This window comes from Caloenas nicobarica, chromosome 3 (genome assembly GCF_036013445.1).
Source record: "Caloenas nicobarica isolate bCalNic1 chromosome 3, bCalNic1.hap1, whole genome shotgun sequence".
Classification (NCBI taxonomy): domain Eukaryota; kingdom Metazoa; phylum Chordata; class Aves; order Columbiformes; family Columbidae; genus Caloenas; species Caloenas nicobarica.
This window is the reverse complement of record NC_088247.1, coordinates 91,726,086-91,741,091: the sequence shown is the minus strand read 5'-3', so window position 1 is coordinate 91,741,091 and position 15,006 is coordinate 91,726,086. Positions and strand designations below refer to the sequence as shown.

Here is a 15,006-nt window from a genome sequence, read left to right as displayed (position 1 = left end):
GCATCAAGGCATGCAGTTACCATAAGGAACTGATAAGTTAGATGTCCTCCACCCTGCCATACCATAAGCCCAAGTGGTAGCTTTCACACAGCCTAACAAAGTGCTTTAAGACCACTTATTCCTTTTGTGAACATTGACACCTAGAAACTGGAACTTTTAAAGAGCCTTCAGAGTTTGACTTGAGAGTTGCAGGGCAGAAGTAGCAGTGATTAAAGAGCTGGGGGTAGGCGTAGTCTTGTGACCATACTCACAGTACTGGGTCTGGCTGGGATGGAGTCACTGTTACTTGGAGACTGCCTGGACATTGCTCCACTCGTAGCACGTGGTGAGCGTAACTTATTTTCCCCCTCTCTTCTTTCCAACTATTAAACTGCCTTATCTTAACTCATGAGTTTACTTGCTTTCGTTCTTCCTAGTCTCTCCCCTGTCCTGCTGGAGGGTGGTAAAGGAGGAAGTAAGAAGCTGTGGCCACTGGCCAAGGTCCATCCACCACAGCCATTGTGTGCAATATTTAAACCTATGATATCAAAAGTTGGCAGGATTAAAAGCACCTACTCTTTCTGGTAAAAATATGCCTTGCAGAGAGAGTTTATCAGAAACAAAGTGGAGACCTAAAAATCTTTTATATACTTTTGCATTAAGGACAGAAAAACTGTTCAGAAGACTCTACCTCAGTTACAAAGTCTCTCTATATACATAGCTACCCATCTGAACACTAGCAGGAGACATTGTCAAGAATATAAAAAAACCTCTGTTACCTGCTATTATTGTAATCTTGGCATGAAAGAAAGGAAGTTGTGACCTCAGTGGCATCCACCAGATTTACGAAGGCCTTGGGAACCTGCAGCAATAAAGTAAAAATGAACCGTGATATATTTGCAATTAAAGATCAGCAAGGAGCGATAATAGTAAATTACGTCTACGGCTTCATGTGTTACCTCTGGTCTGAGATTCTGTCTGCCTAAAATCAATGATCTAAGTCTTTGCCAATTCCATCCTGAACCTTGCTCCTGTGCCTGCCATATAGAATAACAGTCATCATTTGCTAAGCACTTGTGACTGTGTCTTCTTGACCAAGAACTAGCAATTCCTTTTACTAACTGAAGTGGCCACCAGATAACTAAATCGAGCTCAAATGAACTAGGAACTACCATCTTTGTGGCAACATACCAATGCAAAGCTGAGGATGAAGTGTCCTGTATAATAGCACAAGTGCTCATGCATCCCACCTCACCTCTCCCCTGAGCAAAAAGCAGCTTCCCATTTACATAATAATATTTCACTTTTACAAGTGCTCATAAACAGATTATAGAAATAATAACAGGGAGAATCTGAAGAGAATGCATGGGTGGAACTTTATGTATACACAGCATTAGTTGAAATCAGTCTGAAAAAAAGAAGTGGTTGTGGCCTGATGTATTTGAACTGTACCAGGTTTAGAATACCCTTCAGGACACCAATCCAGCAAAATAAAATTTTTGGAAGATGCTATTGATATACTTTGATAAACAGTTAATTGTCTGCTTTAGTACTGATTTGTCTGCATCTAGTCTACTATTCGTTAGCAGACTAAGATATAGTACAGAGCATTTCCCAGACACCATCTTAGATAAGCAGACAATTTGTAGCTCAGTCAGCTAGAAAACCTTTAGAAATGCTGAGATCTTAAAATAAACATGTAATAGGAATAAAGAGCCTTTATACATGTTTTTAATTGGTGTTTTCCCTGGTCTGTAAAAGTCGTCACCAAGTAGTTAGCAGCCTGTTTACTGCCTAGGTGGCTCTACACATCCAGTAATTAGATATCAGTTATTTTCCACAAACAGCCCTGTTAAATATGACTTTCAGACCTAGATGAATGTACTCCATTTTTCACAAAAATCACAGTAAAAAAAAAAAAAAAAAAGACCAAGTGGTATATCAGCTTGTATTGTGAAACCAAGCAGTTAACCATCTGTCCTTCTTGTTTGTATGCATCAACTTTTTAAAAGCACAAATAAAACAATTAGTGACAATGAATGGAGCCAGTGGATTGGAGCCAATGAGATTCATGTTCTAAGTCACCTGAACAGTGGTACAAGTCCTAGCCCAGTCAGGGACACTGGAGGAAAGGAAAAAAAAAAAAAAAAAAAGAGGGGGTGGGGAGGAAAAAAAAAAAAAAAAAAAAAAATCACACACACACAAAAAGGGAATCAGGGTTAATGAATAAATCTTACCTTTTTATACAAAAAATCCAAGACAGCTTTAAGTTTTTCCAGGTTGTCCAATATGCAGTTCTTCTGTAAATGAAATGAGAAACACCATCAAAACCAGTAGAAAAAAAAAGTTATCAATTTGCTAAAAGTCACAGCGTTGAGCTGTGTACTGAAGGGTTACCAACAACCACTATATTCTAGATCCAGCCTTAGACAGCACCAAGAAAAAGGTGTGGAACTAGTATTGTAATTAAACTGCCTGTAATTATACAACATATTAAAAAAAGACAGGGATGGGGAAGAAAAGTAACTTTAGACTTGAAGGTGGAAAAAGAGTTGTTCTACTAAGGCATCTCAGACTTAGGGTCACAAATTAAGTGCACATGTTTATAAATACAACACACATCATGTGCCCAGATCTTACATCACTGGATAGGGCCACTCCAAAACTCCTGGAGCTAACTACTCCTTTGGTTCACTTTGGCAGCAAGTAGAGCCTGGGAAAGTGTCTTAACCACCTGCCTTGACTGCTAAACCACCCCATGAAAAGCTTACCACTTCTGTGGGGGCACAGGAAGAACATGGGTTTTCAGCACTAAAAAAAACTGTGATCAGTTTCCAGTCATTTTGGAAGTCCATCATCTGGGAGAAAAAAAAATATTGAAAGGAATAGGATGATAAGAGACCTGTTTGCTATTTTCCTTTCTCATACAAGATTTGCTCTGGCAATGTCCATGGCTCAGCCCCAGCCACCCTGATCACTTCCATTTGACAAGCCACCCAGCTTTTCCCTAGAGGAGACAGCAAATGGATGGTTAGGCAGCAAATGCTGCAATTAAAATTAAACGCACACCCATAAAAGGCTTAGGTTAGAGCCAGAAATTGCTGCTGCTATTGGAGAGCCTATTGAAGAAGATGAGCATGCACAGTTTAGCACAGAGCTTGGTGCTGCTTTTTTCATTCACTGTTGCAGCTTGATGACAGGATTCCTGAACTGCTGAGACCAAGTCACACTAGTGGAAAGAAGACTGGAGCAAAAACCTGAGAGCTAGAGCCCTGCTCAGCTGTGCTATGTTTACTAGGTGGTTGTCGCCGACCCTGAAGAGCATTGGTCAGAACCATTCAGTTCCACAAAAATGTATGTGAAATTCATGTACAAACAGTCCAATGGGCTCCCTGTAGAGCAAAGAGGCAACAGCAGAATCACCTTGATAATTACGTTTTCCCATTATGTCAAGAACATTTTACAAAATAACATGCCTTGGGGTTAAGAATAGAAGAAAAAGGAATGTATAAAACTCCAGGTTGGGATTTACAAAGCACTCAACCATAACTGATAATTCAGCTCTCACCAGCATCAACCACCAAGATCAGCCAAAACATATCTAGGTCTTTACTGCCCTTTTTTGACAATATGGTACTAAAAGACCAAAAGGAAACTGAAGAGACAAATACTGAGAATTATTATTAGGGGTTGGCTTCTCAGAAACACTGGCACAGTTACAGAGTGTAGCTAGCAGAGGTCTCACATCCTTAAACGACAATAAAAAAAAGCATATTGGCTTCCCTACCAAGTTCTTCAGCCACTCTGACAAATGTAAACCAGGTGGGATACTTTCAAGAATAAAACTCTGTACTTAAAAGGTACAAAATTGATTCTTATTTACAACAGAAAGACCAAAGTCCGTTAAGCTCAAGAAATGGCATTTGCTATTTTGAATAAACTTCTGAATGCTGCTTAAAGTATTTAATCACATTTCTCTCTTTTTCTGCTTCAACACCAAGCTCTCTGGATCGTTCTGTGTTTTAAACAAACCTTATTCTCTTTCATGAGCTTCACTATTTCTTCAGTTTGGTTCAGGAGGTCTCTGAAAAGCACAAAGAAAAACTATGAAGGCATCAGTAAGGGTAAAGCTTTGGCTGATTTTTACCGTTAAATCAAACAACATTTGAGACTTCAGGTGGGATTAGTCTTTTCTGTCCTAATAGTGTTAAGATTAGACACTTCTCTGTGCTACACAGACAGCCTGGGATGATTAGCTCATATTCAAGTACCTCACTTTCAGACATGTGCATTTTGATGAAAACAGCAGACACAGGTTGGTAGGCACACCTCTCATTCTATTTGAGCCCAAAAATTTGCTTTGCAGCTATAAAGAGGGGAAACCTGATGTGAAGTCAGATGATTCATACCCCCAAAAGTGCACAGTGGGCTTTGGTCTTCCTGCTTCTGAGAGGTGACAATTGAGCCACAGTGGCAGAGTCTGTCCTCAGAGTGTCTGTGCAGCCTCTGCCAGTACTGAACATATTCTGTGTCCAGTGAAGTGCTCCAGCATCAAAGGCTTCCACACTCCACCTTTCCAGCTACAAATGAACTGCCCAGCCAAACCCCTCCCAGACTTACACAGCTTGACTCTCTGATGTCACTCCCTTTGTGCCAGGCAGAGGAGACTGGTGTAGGACCGAGGGATTAAAACTGCTAATGAGAGCTGAATGACATACACGTATTAGGCAATTTCTGTGTACAAGGGACTGCTACTCTGCAATTTCGCTATAAACACAACTAAACTAAAACAGCCAGAAAAAGGTAAAGCCTGAGGATCTCTGGGCAGGCACATAAAGTATGCCTGAGCCCCTGGGCAGCTATTCTTGCTGGTTTTGCTCCTCGCCTTCTGGAGGTCTGATGTCCGAGTTCACCTCCAGACTCAGGTCAGAAACCTCCATCCCCATCTCACCTGTCAGCCACAAGTAGTGTAGGTGGATTTAAATACAGGCAACTGTAGAAATGAAGCTGCTGAGAAGCGCTACCCAGAGATAGCCTCCTGAAACACTGAGGAGTTGCCAGGTTTTAAATCCCTTTCACAGGGAAATGGAGGTGACGTTAAGACACTAGGAAGAATATTTGGAGGGGAGGACCCTGGAGCCATCCACTACCCAATTCAGCATTTTGGTAGACCTGAAGGTTTTATTTGCAACACCCTTCAAGTAAGTCAAGGCTGCCTTCAGACCCAGCTGGAACCAGCTAATAGGTGATGAATTCACCTCTCTGGTGCACCTGTGCCAGCCCCAGCATAAATCCTGAACACACAGCAGTGGAAAGAGTATTGGACAGGCAAACCCACACAAGATTTCACTGGGCTAATATGGGCAGCAAGCACAGACCAGCAGAGACTGTGGCATGGGTAGCAGTAGCAGCCCCAAAAGCCCTGTTGAGCATTTAGGACTCTTACAGCAGTCTGTGGTGCCGCTGCTTCACACTGTCTATGTGGACAGTCTCTCTAAAGCCAGCACAGATAACCCAGCCTGGCAGTACTCGTGTCCCCCACATACACCATCCCTCAGGCTTCCCTTACACCCCTGTGGGGTGCTTCTGCTGCACCCACTCCACAGCCCAGCAAAACATTGGAGGTCCTCTCAGTGCACCATTCAATCGATTTGCTCGAGTTTCAGTGTGACGGCAAGACGCACCTGCTAAAGTTTCCACGGTTACTTCAAGGAGGCTTTTTCCTGTGCTATAGAAAGGGAAGAGAAAACAGGAAGTTGCTGTTACTCTGTTTCTCAAAGAAAAATTATGTTACAGCACAGCCTCCACTCCTTATTAGCTACACTACAGCTCAGAGTGTGTATTCATGGCAGCTGCTGAAATTAAGAATGGGGTCTTTCTTTCCCCGAAACCATCATGTCATCAGCTACTGCTGAGTAAGAATACTGTTTGGGGTTTTTTTGTCTCTATACACTCTGCATGTTGCAGTAATTGTGCTTATGCATACATACAAATAATGCATGGACCTCTCTGTCAGCACCTGCATACAAGTGGACACAGATGTTTGTGCAACCATTTAAAAAAATTAGTCATCTTAAAGTTCGTCTGTGCAGGGCAAAATCCTCATCTAGAATGCTATGACTCAAAAGAGCTACACAGACTTGCATCCACAAAGTTTAGCCACGTTCACACAGCGATTTAGATCTGTTAAGTGGCATGAAAGAAGAAAACTGGGTAAGACTTGTCTGTGAAGCACTGGAAATCATTCAAGTGGAGGGCAGGATATCAGGACTCCTCGGTTCGTTCTTTGCTTTGATAAATCTCTGCTTTCTGGTCTCTAACTAGTGGATGACGATATTTACTACCTAGGATTCATCATGTAGCAATGATTCTTAATCAAGGTTATTGCAGCCCTAAGGTGTTCCACATCTTGCATAAGCACAAAGAATTTATGTTAACTAAAAATGGGGAAGGATCCAGTGTCTCAAAATCCTTTATATTTCACATAGACTTTTTCCTCCTCTCTGGAAAACAATGATAATTGCTTAGGTCTAATTCCTGCACTGTGTTAGTGTATAAATTAGTATCATTACACTTATGAATGCTAACAATTAATTGTTACCTTTGGAGTAAATCCTCAGGATGTATGCCAGATCCTGGTGTCTGTGAGCAAGGAGGCAATAAGTACAGCATTAAGCAAAATGTAAACTAGCTCTACATACCCTGTTTCCCTTCTATATTCCACACTTGTTACAGATAGTACTGTTTTCTACACACTCTTCTCCATTGTCTTGCAGTTACTCACAGATTCAAATTATGTTCCAGAGCGTCCTTATTACAGCAAATTTTCGTAGTCTGGCAATCTTTTCTTAATTACTGCTTTCATTAATGAATTTATTATGTGTGGTATAAAATAAATTTTGACTAGTTGAACTCAAATTCAGTCAAACAAAATGCCGTTCTGTACCAAATTTCTCTGGATCTATGCCTTTTCAACAAGGGACATGACCTGAAGTCATGTAGACAACATACAACTATGGCACTCAGCCAGTATGGTGTCTGTTAAAAAAGACCCTTGATATAAACAGAGGAACTCCATTGATATCAAAGACTCTGTAGAAGAGACAGTGACAGAGATGTTTGCTCTAAGCAAGCAGACATTCCTTAAAAGAAAATAACTTATATGTTTTTCTATGGCACCATCCACAAGCAGAGACATAAGCAGAAAAAGAATTGCTCTAAGGGGCTGTGTGTCTGAAATGGGTGAAGGACCTTTTCCTTTAGAACAATTATTTTCTTCCGAAGAGGGAGGTAATCACAAGGAGTCCAGGACTGCTGATTTTCTAATGGAGAGCTTTCATCCTAAGGAAATGTATTATATCTTGCTGAATACTACCTCAAATTTGAAAGTTATTTTGTGATAAGGGAGAATCTCCTCAATTTCTTTGCAGTTGTAGCGCCAGCAATGGCTACCAATTTTTGCCCAATGAGCATTTCTGTACTTCCTCAAAGCCTGAGAATTGTGGTTAAATGCTTTTAATTGGACAATAAATCTATTTCAGGTAGTTACTTCCAACTATTAAGGCAAGTAAAAAAAATCATCCAAATCTGACCGTATAAGAACAGGCAGGAGAACATAGTCCAGTGATTTATACATCAGAGGAATATCTTTGTAATTATTCTAGAGCTTCTGTCTTCTAGATAGGAAAGCAGTCTCTATGTAAAGCACTCTATGGTGGAAAATCAACTCCATTTCTTGATAATTTGTTCTGATGGTGATCAGCAAAATTGTATTTTTTTCCAGTTTGAATTTTCCCAGCTTCTTCTTCCAGTTATTAGACCTGTTATGCTCATTGATAGGAAAATCCAAACACTCTAATGAAACATCGTGGTTCTCTGCAACAGCACTGTGATCACATTTCCTCCTGCACGAAGTCACCTGTCTATTTTTAGACTCAGGGTATACTGGGACAATGAACAGCAGATATTTCCAGTCATTTTTCACCAGAAGCCTTTGATGCTTGTGGAAATATTCAAGTCCTAAACGCCCTAACTGGACCCCAAACTACATCATCAGCTCACTTCATCATCACAAGGAGGGAAATGGGTCACATTCAGCACACTTCCCGCTTGTACTTACTCTTTGCAAACTTCCTATTGCAGTGACTGTTTTTATGTCAGCTGGCCTCAGAGCATGAACTGTAGGTTAAAAAAAGAGCAGTAACTTTGAACGAAAATCACATTCAGCAGTATACTAAAACCCAGCAAAAATGATTAAAGCATAAGAAGTCTATACTGATCTTTCCAACTGACAGTTTTAAGTCACAGAGGATGAGAAACTTTACTCAGGTGTTCAGTAAATACTTTGGGTGCTTAGATGCACCAAAATGCTCAGCCGTTGAACAAGAAGAAATCACAAAACACTGCTGTGAGTGATTTAAGGGATAGTGGCATCCTCAATTAGCAGCTGAAGAAACTGAGGTAGCACAGTAATTATGAACATAAGATAAAACTAAGGAGTTTGTTGAGCCTACTGCCACTTTAGCCCCATTGTACATCCTCTCAAACAACCGGTTTCTCCAGCATCCCGTTCTCAAATAATTTTGGGAAGGAAAGCCTCTACAAGGATAATAGCAAACTACAAACCTGAAGAGGAAGGGGTCTTGGGTAACATCGCCTGCTCACATGAAAACTGGAAGCTTCTTAGAGCCTTTGACATAAACACATAAATATGGTTGAATGCTTAGATCTAATAAATTTGTGGAAGCAGGGGAGCCCTGTCTCAAACAGTACCAAGCTCTTAGTCATATAACAACAACTTTAAAGAACAATTACACCTCTGTTAGAAATACATGGGAATGCAGTTCTGGACAGCTGCATCGTCAAATCTACTTTTCCAAAACTTGATACTTTTTCCTCAGTTTTCTTACTGATTGTCACAGAACCAGGCCTGAGCAAACAACGAAATGTGCTGAACACAATCTGTTACATCCCTTGCTGCAAACAGCAAGAGCTTAATCTGGAAGAGTCATAAGGACAGCTACTGCACACACCTTCATGTGCCAGGGGGCACCCAACATTCACGACAAAAAGCTACATCTCCAATATGCAACAGGAAAGGCAGAATGAACCAATTCTGGGTCCTCTGCAACTGGCAAAATTCCCATGTGATCACAGAAACCACTGAAGAGGGGAAGAAGAAGAAAGAAAAAAGTTGCATTTGGGGCAAGGATACAAGTGATGTTTTTCACTCAGCACGAGAGAGCGCTCAGTACCACTAGGAACATTATTTAATGCTCTCCTACATGCTGACTGTAGGTATGGTCCAACATCCAGTACTTTCAAGACAGGGGAAAGACAACCCCCCTGGGGATCTTCCCTCATCACTATGACCATGTTTGGCTAGATGTCCACCACTACTACATACAGGTGAAATCCATACGGCGACAAGGGCCACCACAGTTCCCAGGTGGAGGACTTCAATGGTGCACACACTTTGCACCATTATAGTGCAAGGCAGAGTTTAATCTCTGTGTTTCTAAAAGAGCAACTGAGCATCTAGGAACAAGTGCTAACCACAGTCAGTCTACGTACAGGATATGCAACCTAATAACAAACGTTGCTTAGAGAAACCTTTATTTCCTGATTGGGTATTGTAATCTTGCAGCTGCAGTATCACATTGCTGAGTCATTTGCTTTGCATTTATTTTTTGCAGAATCAAAGAGTTTAGAGCATCAAGCCCTACTTTTTCTTCTTCTGCCTGCCTCAGAGGGAACAACAGCCAGGGAGGTGATGATAGGTAGTGAAAAAAGGAAAAAAAGATAAAGATGTAGTTGTACTTTACCTTTAGTTTCCCCTGTTCTTCCAGATGATCTGCATGACCTTAAAAACATTAAAAGAATGAATTGTGGTACTTTTTTTACCTTAGAAAAACACTTCAGAAAACTTAATATACCTAAAACCACAGAACCCTGAAAGGAGCCGTCTTTCTCCTGTGCTCTGCTTTCCAAAGATAAGGTTCATCCCAGCAACCAAACATATTTTCTTAGCTTTTGTTATACTAGAATAAGCCTTTAAATTATTATAAGAAGATGACATCTGTTGAAATTAGCAGAACACAATGAAGTCATACAGACAGATTATGGACTGCTTGTGGATCTCCTCAACCAACCTCAGCCTCCACAGGCTTTTTCTACTGGTTTTGCTCTTCAGTCCTTTTCATATATCGCTGTAGCAGTCTTCTGTCTAAATTTAGAGTAATATAATATGAACATGTACAAGGTGGAACTCCTTAGAAAGGAACGATTTACATTAGTTTACACCTTCCACAGCCAGAGAGCAACACCACACTGTTGTGAGTTTACCATAGTGATTCAGAAACAGCTGCAATTTCTTCTCTCAGTATAGTGTGTTGACTGATGAAATAGCCTGTGGTGCCAGAAGTCATGCCTGTGGCTACTTCAGTAAACATTATTCTCTTTCCTTGAGTATAAACTTGGATTTATGAGCATAGACTTGGATTAATCCCAAAATCTCCACAAAGGTAGCCTCAAAGTCTGGGTCTGGATCCTCAGCTGGACTTCAAAGCATGCTCACAGATTGCTCCACTGAAGCCATCAGCATCCAGCACATTTCAAAACAAGTCTGTCTGTGCTCAGAATAACTGTCTTTTAACATCCAGGAGCTCCTTCTGACATATTTAGTCCTGCTGCTTATACATCTTTCTTGCCATGTCAAAGACAGAGGAGATGCAGAGCCAGCTCAGCCCACCAGGTGAGATACACCTGGGTGTAGGACAGCCAGCAGTGCTCACACTGCAAGGAGGTGACGTGCCTGGCACAAGCAGGGGGCTCTGGGCAGCGCCTGAGGACACGGGTACCAGAGCAAGCAGAGGTCAGCACGGTGGCAGAAAGCCACCACTGCTCCCCATGACCACCTCAGCCCCTCATGAGCCACACTATGTGACCATCTTCAATAACTGTCAGCAACCTCCATGCATCTTTTCCCCACCCCCCACTCCAAATTAGGTTTCAGCCATGAGCTATTTGCAAATTTATATTATTTTTACTGTACTCAGTATAAAGTTGAGACAGTTGCTGCCTGGCTGTTGCATGACATTTTCTTCAAAATACATGCCTGCTCAATCCATGTTTTCAGATGATGCTTTACTCGGGATGATAACCAGAACCCCAGGTTTGTTGTTTGAGAAACTGGAGGCACACACAATGAAGGACTCATCTGCGTTACACAAATCTGTTGTAGAAACTCAATATCTTTGAGAATTTTAACACTAATTTCAACTATGTTTTTGAATGGGTCCACAGACTACGTTGAGGGAGAAAGAGGGCCCAATCCCAGTTTCCAGGATTGGGGATGTGGGAGGGAGTAGGGAACAGTCTCTCAACATTTCAAAGATTTAAGAATAACCGTTCTGTGTCAGACTAAAGGTCTGTCTAATCTGGGATTCTGCCTCTGATAACATCTAAATGCAGATGCTTAGGAGAAGAATAAGGAGAATAGAGGTAAATTTCCATGCTCCATCCTCTCAACTATCTATGCTGTTGGTCTCCCTGAGTAAGCAATTACTTAATGCTGAAGAACTCCCTGAGGCCTATTTTGCATAAATTTGCCTATTCATTTTTCTAACTCTTTCGCACTTCTGGCTTTCCCCCAAGTTCTGTGGCAAAGGTGCTTCATCATTTAGTTACGTGTTGAAAAAAAATGTACTTTCTCATTTGTTAATAACCTGACCTGTTTCCTTGTTGTTCTTGTAAAGAGTAGTCATTCCCTTGTTGCCACAAAATTTATTATTTTGTATATGTCTGTATGTCTTTACCATATATCCACCCGTCTTTCTTCCAGGCTAAAGAGTCAGTCTATTTAATATCATATAGAAGTTGTTTCATAAGTCTGAGCACTCTTCCCTTTATCCTCCTCCTAGGTTTTTCCACATCTTTTTTGAGATGAAAAGCCTAGACCTAGGTGAACTATGGACCTATACACAGCTGCAGAAATGTGTTTTCTATGATGTTCTCTCCCTCACTCCTAAATATTTTGTCTCTCTGACTGTTGCTAACACTGAGCTGATGTTTTCAGACAGCTACGTTCTGTGACCAAGCAACATCTGATTTAGAATTCACCATAGCACACACATAGCTAGAGTAAGTTTTCTCCATATTGGACTAGATGATCTTTTGAGGTCCCTTCCAATCCCTAACATTCTGTGATTCTGTGATATATATTACTTTTAAGTTATCATTCTGAGCTTCCTGAATAGTTTTGCATCAGCGAGCTAGTGTGCCCCCTTATCCAGATCACTTCTGGATACACGGAGAGCACACATCCTGGCACAGCTCACTACAAGCTTCTGCAGGTTCTCTCCCCTCTCTTCTCACAGTTTGGAAGTTTGCAATCTGATTCCTCAGCCCTCAGCTTTTACCCAAGGGCCCACAAAGGTGCCATCACCCTTACACCATGACAGTTAGCTTCCTTAGGAGCTCTTGCTCAAAAGATCTGTAGAAATTCAAATACATCCCAGCTGAATAATCGATTCATGGGCACATGCCTATTGGCATGGATTTTCCTCATCAATTCCACAGGGAAGCTCCCCTGTTACATCATATTTACTCTGAGCCAGTTCACTCTGTTCTTTACACAGCTAGCACCAATTTGCCTAATGCAGAAGACAAGCTTACTGCTTTCATACAACTACTGCTGCATTTGCCTAGATCCTCCTAAAATTGAAGGCATTACAAAAACTGGTTTCACATTTGCCATCTCCCATTCCCAACATCAATGCTGATTCAAGAATTAGTTTGCACCACAGTCAATACAATGGGCATGCTCGTATTTCTGCTTACTCTCTCCCTCGGGTAGATATAATCTAATCCTGGCAGTTCTTTTACTATTTGTTATCAATTTGTTCAAGGATTCAACCATCCCTCTGCTTGTCCCCTGTGCTGAAAGGCAAGGCCTTTTTTAAGCTCTTTTGCAGAAGACACCCCCAAAAAAGAGCGGAATTAATTTAGTTTTTCTGTTGGGCTTCAGCTTTCTTTTATACACCAGTCAGCTCTCCAGACTCCGTGCTTCAGATGTATGTGAAAAATGATTTGTTAGTTTTCATTCCTTTAACAATGATTCATTGTTTCCCCCCAGATTCATTTTTGGCTTAGCTGATTAAATTTTAACCTACCAGAGCACATTTTCTTTAGTTTTCTTAGTTTGCTTTGGATTTATGCTTTCCATAGGATGATTTTTTTAAACTCCTGCTTCTCCTGATATTATAATTACTCCTTTACTCTACCATTTAATAATTCTATCTTTATTTTCTCAACATCACAAGGAAGAAAAAGAAAGTATTTTTCTGACAATTTTCCCAAAATTTCAGAGAAAGATTCTACACCTCCCTCACTCTTATAATTAACCTGTTTCAGCTAATAATTCTTACAGGCTTCTATGAATCCACAGTTTTTTCTTAAATCAAGATTTCACAGGAACTGCAGACACCATGTGTCTTTTCCCCTAAAATTAAAAAAGCTCAAATGTGATCATTTCTTCTGTTTATTTTAGGAACCAAACCCTCCTAACATTTAGTTATTTATCAGAACACCTTATAATCCTCTGAAGATACTTATCCTCACAGCCTACTAGAAAGGTAAAGCACTATTACTCTTTATCATTACTTTCTTACAGGCAAAGAGCTGAAGCCCAGAGCCAATAAGGCCAAAACATATACAGCATTTTAAGTCTTACAGCACCTACAAAACTGCCATCTGGCACCAAATCTGGACCTCACAGACCCAATACAGGGAACAAATGCCTCCCCTTACCCTGAAATTTGCAGGAATCTGAACAACGATGCCCTGCATACCAGTACACATCCATACAATCTTCTACCACTGAAAAGAAGATGACGATAGATACAAGTTTAGGGAAAACCTCTGTACCTTACATGAATTTCTGTGCTCTTTGGGGACAGATCTCACTGTTATCTAATTATTTGATTATATTTTTCCAATCAGAAAGCCTCAGTGCCTGCCTAACATGCAGTCCATCCCCAGAACAGCACAAACCAATGCATGTTTCTCAATCAGAAACAAATACACCCAAAATTACATGCAAGATCACAGTTTTACAGATTTTCTTCATCCTGCTTCTAAGACTCCTGCTACACACCCACTTTGCAACAACTGAAAATATATGTTCCTAAAGACTGCATACAAATTTTCAAAACTTACCTTCTGAGGAGCGCAACCACAGGAACAACAGACCTAACAATAGCTTCATGATAAGTGCCTCCACGAATTGATAATCCTGGAGGGCTGTCAGACATTAAGGCTGTGAAAAGAGAAATTCTCTTTCCTCCTTTATATTTTAACAAGTCGATAACTCAGCAGCCATAAAATTTATTAGCCTCTTTACCTTTGGAAAGCAAAGTGACAACGATATCTTATTTCAAAGACACGTGCAACCCCAGTTTATAAGTTGTGCCATCCAAGGGTCAAAGGAGCAAAGGCAGCTTCTCTCACTTGCTCAGAGACCGCTGACCACTTTTCAGGGGGACTCTCGGCAAATATGGTGACCTACCTCACGTGAGTCAGCTTCCAGCAAGGTGAAGGTTCTTCCAGGCAATACATAACACATTAATTTGGCATTAGCCTGTCTCTACCAGGCATGGAAGGAGCCTCTGTTCCTAAGGCAACAAGGACAACAGACCCCTGTGTAATAGCCTACAGCCACCCAAAAAGGAAGATTGTGCTCTTCCTCACGTCCTTCCTTGTCTCTGTTCTTTCTTGCCTCCAACCAACCTCATGCTGCTCCTGTCTCTCTTTCACTAGCTCCAGAACCACCAGGTCCTTCCCCGAGCTAATTTGACTCACCGAAGCTCCAAAAAACTAAGTTTAATTGGCTGCCAGAGGGGTGCGGAGAACCTCAGAGACAGCACAGAAGAGCATGAAAGGGTCGCAATCCAAGCAAGGAGAAGGTGCCTCCACCTAGAGCATCAGCGAGCTCTGGCATAGGGCAGTGGAACTCTGCCTTGTGTTGTG

The 15,006-nt window shown here is 41.1% G+C and overlaps 1 protein-coding gene across 1 annotated transcript in view; it reads right to left on the bottom strand.

Annotated features, from left to right (window-relative positions):
- PLB1 (phospholipase B1) overlaps window positions 1-14,245 on the bottom strand; it is an 84,433-nt gene extending 70,188 nt beyond the window's left edge. Inside the window, exons 1-11 of the mRNA XM_065631676.1 lie at window positions 14,197-14,245; window positions 9,804-9,841; window positions 8,605-8,668; window positions 8,099-8,157; window positions 6,581-6,621; window positions 5,664-5,707; window positions 4,600-4,684; window positions 4,012-4,063; window positions 2,751-2,837; window positions 2,217-2,279; window positions 759-841 (exon numbers count right to left, since the gene is read on the bottom strand). Of these exons, the coding sequence (XP_065487748.1) occupies window positions 759-841; window positions 2,217-2,279; window positions 2,751-2,837; window positions 4,012-4,063; window positions 4,600-4,684; window positions 5,664-5,707; window positions 6,581-6,621; window positions 8,099-8,157; window positions 8,605-8,668; window positions 9,804-9,841; window positions 14,197-14,245 (665 nt within the window). The remainder of the gene's footprint in view (window positions 1-758; window positions 842-2,216; window positions 2,280-2,750; window positions 2,838-4,011; window positions 4,064-4,599; window positions 4,685-5,663; window positions 5,708-6,580; window positions 6,622-8,098; window positions 8,158-8,604; window positions 8,669-9,803; window positions 9,842-14,196) is intronic.
- Between the last annotated feature and the right edge of the window lie 761 nt (window positions 14,246-15,006).